We start from the raw sequence: 12,830 nt of genomic DNA on the forward strand, positions 1-12,830 counted from the left end.
AATAGTTCCACACCATACTTTTCACCAACCTTATCAAACACTTCAAACCCAGATTTTTCCCATAGCTTTTCTCAACCATTTTAGTCAATATTTTTCTCACTTTTCTGTCTGCCTACTGCAATTACTATCTATAGTACTAATTTTAGTACCTACTCATTAACTGTGTTAAAGTGTCATGGCATTTACATACTTCAATTACATATTTCTATCCTTCCAAATGAAATATAAATTCTTTGAAGGCAGGGACTCAGTCAAATTCAATTTCTGTACTGTCTTAGCATAAGAGATTTTAACAGTACTTGGTGACAAAAAAAGAGAGAAAGATTCCAATAAAGTCCTTATAATAATCTTGTTCCCATCTTGATGTAGTCTCTTAAAATATACCCTTAAATTTCTTCATATAATTCAAAAGACTCTTAAAAATAAAACTCATTATGAAGTTTTCGCTAACAGAGTAATGATGCAGATACCTCCATTCTGCAACTCCTGGAACCCAAGCTTAACCGAATTTAGTATCATAATTATCTGTTTGCTTATACCTAGTAATCATGTATTAATTTAAAATGTACTCATTGTTACACAGTCCAAATATTTCCAACTATCAATATCTGGTGAAACTGGAAATCCTTAAAATATAGGAAACAGATCAAGATCACTGAAACCTGACAATGGAAACATATACCAATGCGCATAATAAATGCTTCTGATGATGAATATGAAGACACCAAAGCATAAATGGTCCACTGTTAGGACTACTAGAATTCTGAATAGTCCACACTCCATACTGGGGGTTGGGCAGTCTTTTCTCTCTGTGTAAAGCCAGTCCTGTGGCCTAAAGAAGAGAGAATCATAGCACTTAAATGGTGTTCTCCCTCATCCACTGCTGTGCTGGCCAAGATTATTGGCCCTCATTGAGAACACACTGGGAGACTAATGAGTTTGAGACGTAAATTAGAATAATCATAGAAGGAATCAAGGAGCAGGGCAAAAGCGAACGTTCTCCCTTCCACAGTTCAGTGGAGTGACTTTTCTGCCTTTGAGAACTGCAAGGAGATCTAAGCTTGAAGTTTCCATATATTCTCAACAAGAAAAGTAAAAAGCATTTTTAGCTGAACTTACTGTTTCTTTTCTTCAGGTCCTGCCATGGGTCCCAATGCTACAAACAACTTTGCAAAGCTAGCAGGGTGATTAAACAGAGGAATCATTTCTGTTAGTCTCTTTTTAGCCATTAAAATAAATTCGAAACTATGAAATTGTAGAGAGTGGTATAGACTAAGTATTTTACTGATGGAGTCCAAATCAAGGTGGTTCACATTGCTTAAAAATACTTTATTGCACCTTTCTAATAATGGGTAATAACTATATTTAATATTTCGAAGAAACTGTACTATTCTTCTTGCAATGTTGACCTGGGAAGAATCTATGGTGTCAAAAAGAAGTTCTGTTTTGTTCACTAATTGTTCTTGAAAATGCTGTGATATTAAAGAAGATATGCTGACCATCAAAACAGACAAGGACCTGAAAAAGGAAAAAGATGCAACGATTTTTACATTATCTAAGAATAATAAACAATTTTAAGACTAAATGATTAGAAATGGCAAATAACTGGTAACAATATTATGGGTTTTATACCACAAAATTTTTCTTTTAAATACTAGTGAAACTTGAACTCAAATCTCTTAGTAATTAAACCCTTTTAGACAAAAAAAGCATTGAAATAGTATTTTTTATTGAGTGTATATAATATTCTATAGATGAATGCTCTGAAGGAATAAATTTTAGCAAACTTTACTCAGAAATCACTCTGGGCCAACAGCCCATGAATAGAAGATGAAAAGTCTCATTTCATATTTTTGGAAGTAGACTTTGCTTTACTACTCTGTGTATCTGTAATTTACTAATAAAAATCTTGGCAAAATATTTCTCACCAGTGAGTGATTTCATGTTTTTTAATGTTTCACGCTAGATTGATAAGACAATACTGAACATGAGGTAGCATTTAATATTCCTTCATTCAATAAATACTTTTAAAGAACAGAAATCAACCTTCTAGGCATTATAGAAGACATGAAAATTACAAAAATGAGGTCTCTGCTTTCAAAAGACAGTTCTCACATGATACAACAATCAAAAAACTTTAAAGACAATATACCTAACAATGAATAAAGAATGCAAAATGGAAAACATACATAACAATCACCTGGGGATGGTAATTATAAAACAATCTACAAAAAAGACATAAAAATGTAAACCTAAAACTATCTCAACTATTAGGATAGTGGGATCATTTGCATTTTTTTGTTTCAAAGTTTTTTCAATATTTTCAATTAAACAAATTATTCTTTTAAAAACCCAGTTGTACAATATTTTGACTTCTCTAATCAAATGTTTAATGTTAACATCAATTAACATCAATTAGTAACTTAACACTGCTATTTATTTTAACCGTAAAACTCTGTGATATGATTTTTTAATTGTATATATATTTGTAATTGCAGTTCAGAATGAGGAAATGTCCAAAGATTTCATTAGATGCTCAAATGGGTCTATAAGAATTTTTTAAAGTTAAAAAATGTACTTTACAGTGATTTAAAAAAATTTTTTTTTGTTTTTTTCCTGGGGGGAAGGTAATTAGCCTTATTTATTTTTTAGAGGCAGTACTGGGGATTGAACCCAGGACTTCATGCATAATAAGCATGTGTTCTACCACTTGAGCTATCCCCTTCTCCCTTCTATTTTATGATTTTTTTTAGGTTTATTTATTTATTTATTTATTTATTTACTTTTAGAAGAGGTACTGGGGATTGAACCCAGGACCTCAGGCATGCTAAGCATGCGCTCTACCACTTGAGCTATCCCTTCCCCCTCTACAGTGATTTTTATTGTCTCTGCTTTTATATGCTACTTTCATTTGTGTGTGAAATATATAACATAAAATTTACCATTTTGAACATTTTTAAGTGTACAGTTAAGTACATTGACACTGTTGTACAACCATAACCCACAGAATTTTTTCATCTTCTCAAAATAAAACCTCTTACCCACTAAACAATAACTCCCCATTTTCCCCTTCCCCCAACCCCTGGCAACAATCGTTCTACTTTGTTTCTATGAATGTGACTACTCTAGGTACCTCATATAAAGTGGAATAATACAGTATTTGTCCTTTTGTGTCTGGTTTATTTCATTTAGCATATGTTCAAGGTTTATCCATCTTGTAGTATATGTCAGAATTTCCTCCTTTTTAAGGCTGAATGATATTCCATTGTAGGTATATATCAAATTTTGAATGTCTATTCATCTGTCAATGGACATTGTAGGTTGCTTCCACCCTTGGCTATTGTGATTAATGTTGCTATGAACATCGGTGTATGGTAGACTGAACTGTGTTCCCCCCAAGTTCATATGTGAAAGCCCTAGAAGCAACGTAACTGTACTTAAGACAGGGCTTTTACAGAGGTAATTAAGGTTAAATGAGGTTTTAAGGATGGCAGGTAAACACATGAGCTTGTAAGTGAGGAAAAAATCACAGATCTTAATGACACTGCATTATGCTTTATACATTTCACCTTAATTCCCATAGCAACATTGCACAGTAGACACCACTATCCTTATTTTACAGGTAAGGACAGTGAACTTCCAAGAGATTAAAGTCACATAGTTAGGGAGTAGCAAGTCTAAGTATGTGTGCATCCAAAGCCCAGACTCTGTACACCATAACACAAGACCCCTAAATAAATTTACCTTAAGTCCTGTATGGTTTCCAAGTTCCTATTTACAATATCAGCTATTTCTCCCATTAATGGACTAAAATATAAATGTTGATTTGCCAGGCAAGAGGAAAATTTTGATAGCACATTAATATCAAACCTATTAAGGGAAATATACAAAGTGGATCATTACTATTTATTTTCACTTAAAACATAATACAAAGTTAGAAAGTAAAAAGCAATAAAAACACTAATATATTACTAATATAAAATAAAATTTTCTAAAACATCGATTATTATTATTATAAAAGCAACCCATGCTAAGTATTAAAAAGCCAAATTCTACTGAAAGGTTTTCAAATGGGAAAAATCACTCAAAATTACTTGAATCATTTACTTATTAATTTTTTGAGGTGACAAAACAATTTCAATTCAAGGCTGTGTATTAATAAATAAAACAACCACTAGTACAACTGTGCTATGAAAAACTTCAGAATTTTTCCATAGGGGAAAAATGACCCAATATCTTCAACAAGTAAATGGTAAGACAAAAGAGAAAGGAGAATTGTTATCGATTTTAAAGACTTTGAATTCTCTAAAAGACAAGCATAACGAATTTCACAGCAGCACATATAATAGCAAAAAAAAAAAATGCTAAATATCAACAATCTCAATGTCCATTAAGAGTACAATGAATAAATTGCACATACCCCTAGAATACCACACAGCAATAAAAAAGAACAAATTGTGCAATACCATGGATGAATCTTTAAAACATGTTGAGCCAAATAAACTAGATACTAGATAGATTCCTAATATAGGATTCCATTTCTATAAAAACAAAACTAACTTATGATGTTAGAAGTCAAGAGTGAAGGGTAGAGCACATGCTCAGCACCCAAGAGGTCAGGGGTTCAATCCCCAGTAACTCCTCCAAGCGAAAATCAATGAAGAAACCTAATTAACTCCCCCTCATAAAACAAACAATACACAAAGCCAAGATAGTGGTCACTTAGGGTGGGGTGGTGGGGAGTGACAGGAAGAGAATATGAAAAGAACTTCTGGGAAAATTCTGATATTCTGTGTCCTGATCTTGGTGCTATTACACAGTGTAAGTATATTTTCAGTATGTGAAAATACATCAAGATGTATATTTATGATTGGTATAACTGTGTATGATTTTTTAATAAAATGATTACTTAGAAAAAGAGAGAAACTGGAAACATGGCAAGCAAATGTAATGTGTGAACCTTGTCTGTATACTTATTTAAAACAAACTGCCTTAGACTGGATAATAAAGCAAGAACCTTCAATATGCTGCATACAAGAGACCCACTTTAGTGAGATTAGGACAGATTGAGAGAGAAAGGATGGAAAAGGATATTCCATGCAAATGGAAAAGCCAAAAAAGCAGGTGTAGCAGTACTGATTTCAGACAAAATAGACTTTAAAACAAAGGCCATAAAGAAAGATAAAGAAGGACATTTTATAATGATTAAAGGAGTGACACAAGATAAGAGTATTACACTCACTTATATATATACATCCAATATAGGAGCACCAAAGTACATAAAACAATTACTAACAGAGATAGTTGGAGATTTTAACACCACATTAACATCACTAGACAGATCTTCCAGACAGAAAATAAATAAGGCAACAGAAAAATTAAATAATACAATAGAAAAATTAGACTTGGTGGATATTTACAGAGCATTACACTCCTCCAAAAAAGGATATACATTCTTTTCAAGTGCACATGGAACATTTTCCAGGATCGATCATGTACTTGGGCACAAAAGAAACCTCAACAATTTTACGAAGATAGAAATTATCTCAAGCATCTTTACCAACCACAATGCCATGAAACTAGAAATTAACAACAGAGAAACAAAGGAGAAAAAAAGGAAAGCATGGAGATTAAACAATATGCTATTAAAAAACCAATGGGTCAATGAGGAAATCAAAGCTGAAATTAAAAAATACCTTGAGACAAATGAAAATGAAAGCACAACCACACAAAGTTTATGGGACACAGCAAAGGCAGTGCTAAGAGGGAAGTTTATAGCGATACAGGCCTTCCTCAAAAAAGAAGAGCAATCTCAAATAAACAATTTAACCCACCAGCTGAAAGAACCAGAAAAAGAAGAAAAAAAAACCCCAAAAGGCAGCAGAAGGAAGGAAATTATAAAGATTAGGGAGGAAATAAATAAAATAGAGATTTAAAAAAATCTAGAAAAAAATCAATCAAACCAAAAGCTGGTTTTTTGAAAAAGTAAATAAAATCAACAAACCTCTGGCCAAACTCACAAAGAAGAAAAAAGAGAGAGCACAAATTAGCAAAATAAGAAAGGAAAATGGAGAAATTACAACAAATAACATAGAAATATAGAATATCATACGAAAATATTATGAAAAACTATATGGAACCAAACTGGATGGCCTAGAGGAGATGGACAAGTTTCTGGAAACATACTGTCCACTAAGACTGAATCAAGAAGAAACTGACCACTTGAACAAACCGATCACTAGAAATGAAATCGAAATAGCAATAAAAAACCTCCCTACAAATAAAAGTCCAGGAGCGGATGGCTTCACCAGGGAATTCTACCAAACATACAAAGAAGAACTCATACCAGTCCTTCTCAAACTCTTTCAAAAGACTGAAAAGGAGGGAATACTCCCAAACTCGTTCTATGAAGCCATATCACCCTGATACCAAAACCAGGCAAAGACACTACCAAAAGAGAATTATAGGCCAATATCACTGATGAATATAGGTGCCAAAATCCTCACCAAAATATTAGCAAATAGAATCCAACAACACATAAAAAAGATTATACATCATGACCAAGTGGGGTTCATCCCAGGGACACAAGGCTGGTTCAACATACGGAAATCAATCAATGTAATACATCACATCAACAAGAGAAAGGACAAAAACCACATGATCATCTCAACAGATGCAGAAAAACCATTTGATAAAATTTAACACCTATTTATGATAAAAACTCTCACCAAGTGGGCATAGAGGGAACATATCTCAACATAATAAAAGCTATATATGACAAACCTACAGCCAGCATAGTTCTCAACAGTGAAAAACTCAAAATCTTCCTACTAAAATCTGGGACAAGACAAGGATGCCCACTATCACCACTCCTACTCAACACAGCCTTGGAAGTCCTAGCCACAGCAATCAGGCAAGAGAGAAATAAAAGGGATCCAATTGGAAAAGAAGAGGTAAAAGTGTCACTATACGCTGATGACATGTTAGTATGTATAGAAAACCCTAAAAGGTCCACATAAAAACTACTAGAGCTGATTGAAGAATTCAGCAAGGTAGCAGGTTACAAGATTAACATTCAAAAATCAGCTGCATTTCTTTACACTAATGATGAATCAAAAGAAAAAGAAAGTAAAGAAACAATCCCCTTTAAAATAGCACCCAAAGTAATAAAATACCTAGGAATAAATCTAACCAAGGAGGTGAAAGAATTATACACAGAAAACTATAAACCATTGATGAAGGAAATTAAAGAAGACTTTAAAAAATGGAAAGATATCCCATGCTCCTGGATTGGAAGAATCAATATTGTTAAAATGGTCACACTGCCCAAGGCAATCAACAGATTTAATGCAATCCCTATCAAATTACCCAGGATGTATTTCACAGAGCTAAACAAATTATAATAAAATTTATATGGAACCACAAAAGACCTAGAATTGCCAAAGCATTGCTGAAGAAAAAGAAAGAGACTGGAGGAATAACTCTCCCAGGCTTCAGACACTACTACAGAGCTACAGTCATCAAGAAAGCATGGTATTGGTACAAAAACAGACATATGGACCAATGGAACAGAAGAGAGAGCCCAGAAGTGAACCCACAAACTTTCGGTCAACTAATCTTCGACAAAGGAGGCAAGAATGTACAATGGAATAAAGACAGTCTCTTCATCAAATGGTGTTGGGAAAACTGGACAGCAGCATGTAAACCAATGAAGCTAGAACACTCCCTTACACCATACACAAAAATAAACTCAAAATGGATCAAAGACTTAAACAAAAGACAAGATACAATCAACCTCCTAGAAGAAAATATAGGCAAACATTATCTCATATACATCTCAAAAATGTTCTCCTAGGGCAGTGTACCCAAGCAATAGAAATAAAAGCAAGAATAAACAAATGTGACCTAATAAAACTTACAAGCTTCTGCAAAGCAAAGGAAACCATAAGTAAAATAAAACGACAACCTACAGAATGGGAGAAAATTTTTGCAAATGATGAAACCAACAAAGGCTGATCTCCAGAATATATAAGCAGCTCATATGACTTAATAAGAAAAAAACAAACAACACAAACCAAAAATGGGCAGAAGACCTAAACAAGCAATTCTCCAAGGAAGAAATACAAATATCAATAGGCACATGAAAAAATGCTCAATATCACTAATTATCAGAGAAATGCAAATCAAAACTACAATGAGGTATCACCTCACATCAGTCAGAATGGCCATCATTCAAAAGTCCACAAATGACAAATGCTGGAGAGGCTGTGGAGAAAAGGGAACCCTCCTACACTGCTGGTGGGAATGCAGCTTGGTGCAGCCACTGTGGAAAACAGTAGGGAGATTCCTCAAAAGATGAGGAATAGACTTACCATATGACCCAGCCATCCCACTCCTGGGCATATATCCAGAAGGAACCCTACTTCAGGATGACACCTGCACCCCAATGTTCATAGCAGCACTATTTACAATAGCCAAGACATGGAAACAGCCTAAATGTCCATCAACAGATGACTGGATAAGGAAGTTGTGGTATATTTATACAATGGAATGCTATTCAGCCATTAAAAATGACAACATAATGCAATTTGCAGCAACATGGATGTCCCTGGAGAATGTCATTCTAAGTGAAGTAAGCCAGAAAGAGAAAGAAAAATACCATATGAGATTGCTCATATGCGCAATCTAAAAAAAAAGAACATAAATACAAAACAGAAACAGACTCACAGACATAGAATATAAACTTGTGGTTACCAAGGGGGCAGGGGGGTGGGAACGCAATCTAAAAAAAAAGAACATAAATACAAAACAGAAACAGACTCACAGACATAGAATATAAACTTGTGGTTACCAAGGGGGCAGGGGGGTGGGAAGGGACAGACTAGGATTTCAAAATTTGTAGATACTGACAGGCATATGCAGGATAGATAAACAAGATTATACTGTATAACACAGGGAAATATATACAAGATCTTGTGGTAGCTCACAGTGAAAAAAAAATTGACAATGAATATATGTATCTTCATGTGTAACTGAAAAATTGTGCTCTACACTGGAATTTGACACAACATTGTAAATTGACTATAAATCAATAAAAAAAAGTTAAAAAAAAAAAGAAATGGTAAGAAATGAATTATACTAGAGAATAAGGTGCATGACTTAACCACGTCATATTTCTTGGTTGCCGTAGAAACACATAGCATATAGATTGGATTTCCTAGGACAATGTCAACTGCATGTAATTTTATTGTTTTTAATAAAGTCCATTCATAAAATGTGAAAAAAAAAGATCTTTCTTTATAAAACAATCAAGGAAATTTGAACTCAGACCAGTTATCAGGTGATAGTAAGGAATAAGGATTCATTTTTGTAGGTATAATAATAGCTATGTGATTATATATTTTTTTAAAGACTGCTTTTTGTTTCTCAGAAATACATACTAAGGTTAATTAGCAATGAAATGATATAATAATTTAAACTGTACTGAAGGGTAGGGAAGGAATTAGAGGTGATCTAGACAAAATAAGACTGAAACATGTTGGTAACTGTTGAAGGATGATGGGCACATGGGACTTCATTATACTCATCTCTCTACTTCTGTAAATATTTAAAATCTTCCATAATAAAGAGGCTTTTAAATTTGAATTTCAAATATATGTTAACTATCCTTGCTATGATCCATCATATAGTGCTAATTCATAATAATCTATCCTATTTGAATTATTATAAACTATATAATAATTATATTATTATATATATTATATATAATAATATATAAACTATATATAACAAATTCATAGATATTTTAGCAAAATCAGTTGCTTACCACTACTGTAGTAACAAAAAATAAATATCATAGGTCACTGTGACTATAAAAATATCAGAAATTAACACTTATTCTATGATTCTATTAGAATTGTATATATGGAATACAAATTACGGATTTTAAAATGTTTATAACTTAGTATTATAATAAAACTACTGCTACAAATTTAAAAAACATACAGTACAAAGTCATTATCTGAGCTATTCTGAAATGAAGAAAAATTTAAAAGAAATGTCTGATTCACTGGGAAGCACAATTGTACATTTGTAATTTAATTGTTTAACTAGTAGATAGTAAAACCAAAAAAAAGAAGCATCTATCCTACAACTGATTTGCTCAAGATGCATAATACACAGAACACTTAAGGCTGCTTTGAAGAAAAAGGTTTTAAGCTTTTATCAAGAGTGACCAACTCTAACCCCCTAAAATCCAGTACAGTCGACCCTCCATATCCTAAGGGTACCAAATCTACGGATTCAACCAAGGGCAAATTGAAAATATTCAGTTAAAAAAACAAAATCCCAGAAAGTTTCAAAAAAGCACAACTTGAATTTCCCACGTACTGAACAATTATTTACATAGCATTTTCACTGTATTAGGTATTATAAGTAACCTAGAGATGACTTATAGTATACGGGAGGAAGTGTATAGGTTACATGCAAATACTGTACCATTTTATGTAACGGACTTGAGCATTCCTGGATTTTGGTATCCGAAAGGGTCCTAGAATCAATTACCCTTGGATAAGGAGGAAAAACTCCAGTATGAATTGCTCATAAAAGGACTAAGATTATTCTCCTCACCCTCAACAAAAGATAGTTACAGGTAGGTTTTTATTGACAGCCTATCACTCAGAATTTTTTTCTTTCTAAAGTAGAACTCTTCCAGAAAAGAAGATTCAAAAAGCCTAGTCCATGAATAGCTGTGACTCCATCTTATATTTTGATTAATTGTATATGATTAAAACCATACTACATTCCCCAATCTTAAAGAGGAATATTTGAAATACTCTTCTTTCTCTCTTAAGGAAAAAATACATTTCCCATTCTTTTTCTGCAAGATTTCATTATGCTAAAAAAAAAAAACACTTTACACAGTTAAAAAAACCCTCGAACTAAATTGAGTTTAAATACATTTTTGTTTTTCAATGAAGCTTGATAGTTAGGCAGCAGCTCCCCATTCCTTCCCTACAAGATTTCACTATGCTAACCCTGAACAGGATAACCCTGATCTTAGTTGATAAACGCAGAGTACTTGCCTTTCCAGTCTTCTCCATGCTTCTGTAACTAGTGCTTCAACTAGTGGGTCATGGACCTCAACACCAAACCTCAAAAAAATCAAGAGAAAATAATTTTCCATACATAAACATTTTAAAAGTATTAAAAATACACATGCAGTAAGAATTATAATGCAAAAGGGAACCTCAAGTTATACTCTTACACAGTCCTTGTTTCTGATCTGCTCCCATTTTAGTATTCTGATTTCTTGGTACAATGTAACAAAACACCTATACTTTACCCAGTGCCCTTCTTATCCTTTCATCTGTTCATTTCAATACCCTCTACTGAACAATGAAAATGTTCAATGATATATTTTATGTTAAAAGTACAAATAAATATGTACTACTTTGCTCTGATTGTAAAAATATTTTTATAGGAGAAAGTTTGTAAAATAAAGAAAAACTTTAATAGGGTAATAAAATCATTTATAATTCTGCTACTCATAAATATCCACACCATCATTAATTTGAAGAACTTCTTTCCAGTTATTTTTCCACACACATATAAAATATACATACTTCTTTTGTATTTTTATCCCCGTTTTTCAGTAAGTTAACATTATATTGTGGGCATTTGCTCATATCATTATATATTCTTCAAAACATGGTTTTTAATGGTTGTATAACATTCATTATATGAATATATTACTTAAATACTCAGCTACTTACTAAAATCTTAGTTTTTTAATATTATAAGCAATACTAGGATGAATAAGCATGTGCAAGAATCTTTACATGTATCTCAGATCACTTTCTTATGGTAAATCTTAGAAGCAAAATTATTGGGTCGCAAGGGTATTTTTATAGTTCTTGATACATACTGCACTACCAGAAGCATATAGCAGTTCCTTCGCTAACAATGCAAAGCATATACCTTTGCCAACAAGAGATATTTTCTCTATATAATTAAGCCATATATATATTGTACTTAAAAAAAATATCTTTTTAACTGACTTCAACATCTTTATAATGTTGAGCCTATGTTATTTGTCTACTAAAAGTCAAAGACTTTCAAGTTGAGTCATGAAACAAAATCGAACTACATACTGTTTAAAAAACTTGAAAACAAAATTGTATTTTACTCCTAAAATCCTTTCCTTACTAAAATATGACTTAGGAGGATACATAGAAAGATGGTTTTTAGGCAAATCGTCAAAAAGCACCATTCTCCATCTAGGCAGTATTCTTGTGAGGTGTTCAACATGTTTTGTGGTTAAAGGAGTCTGGAAACCCCCAACTTAGAGATTCACAATATACATTAGCATACCAAAGACTCTGAAGAGTCCTACAATAAAGATCTGTTTAATTTTGTCTGATTCAGCATTTTCCACACTATTATGACCACTGAGAAAGCAAAACTGATTATCTTGACCATCTCATGATGTACCTCAGAGAAAAAACTTTGCAATCTGAGAAAGACCACCCAAAAGGAGGAGACACATTCTTTTTCAGTCTAACACCAATCCCCCAAATAAGTAAACCCTTAAGTCCCTTTCCTATATATGTTGTCTACCTAATAAAAACAGCTGTATCTCTGTTTTGTGCAAGGCTGATATCTATAGCTACTTAAATACCTTCCTAGGTTGGATACTTTCCACCAATAAGACTAGTAAACAGATCAGTTGTAACCTCTGTATTTTTTTTTTTTCCTTTATGTAGTCGCTGAATCCTTCCTTAAGGGAATCCAGTTCTTCTGAAGGCTGGATTTCGTTGCAAACAATGTAA

General features: G+C 32.9%; 1 protein-coding gene across 4 annotated transcripts in view; it reads right to left on the bottom strand.

The window, feature by feature from the left end:
• Nucleotides 1-12,830, bottom strand: part of FASTKD1 (FAST kinase domains 1) — a 45,700-nt gene that overhangs the window by 20,885 nt on the left and 11,985 nt on the right. For 3 of the 4 annotated variants that reach the window (XM_072961122.1, XM_006213972.4, XM_015247717.3), the window contains exons 3-5: nt 11,085-11,153; nt 3,745-3,870; nt 1,120-1,518 (exon numbers count right to left, since the gene is read on the bottom strand). In XM_072961122.1, the coding sequence (XP_072817223.1) occupies nt 1,120-1,518; nt 3,745-3,870; nt 11,085-11,153 (594 nt within the window). The remainder of the gene's footprint in view (nt 1-1,119; nt 1,519-3,744; nt 3,871-11,084; nt 11,154-12,830) is intronic. The other variant, XM_072961123.1, reaches the window with a different exon arrangement.

This window comes from Vicugna pacos, chromosome 5 (assembly GCF_048564905.1).
Source record: "Vicugna pacos chromosome 5, VicPac4, whole genome shotgun sequence".
Lineage (NCBI taxonomy): Eukaryota > Metazoa > Chordata > Mammalia > Artiodactyla > Camelidae > Vicugna > Vicugna pacos.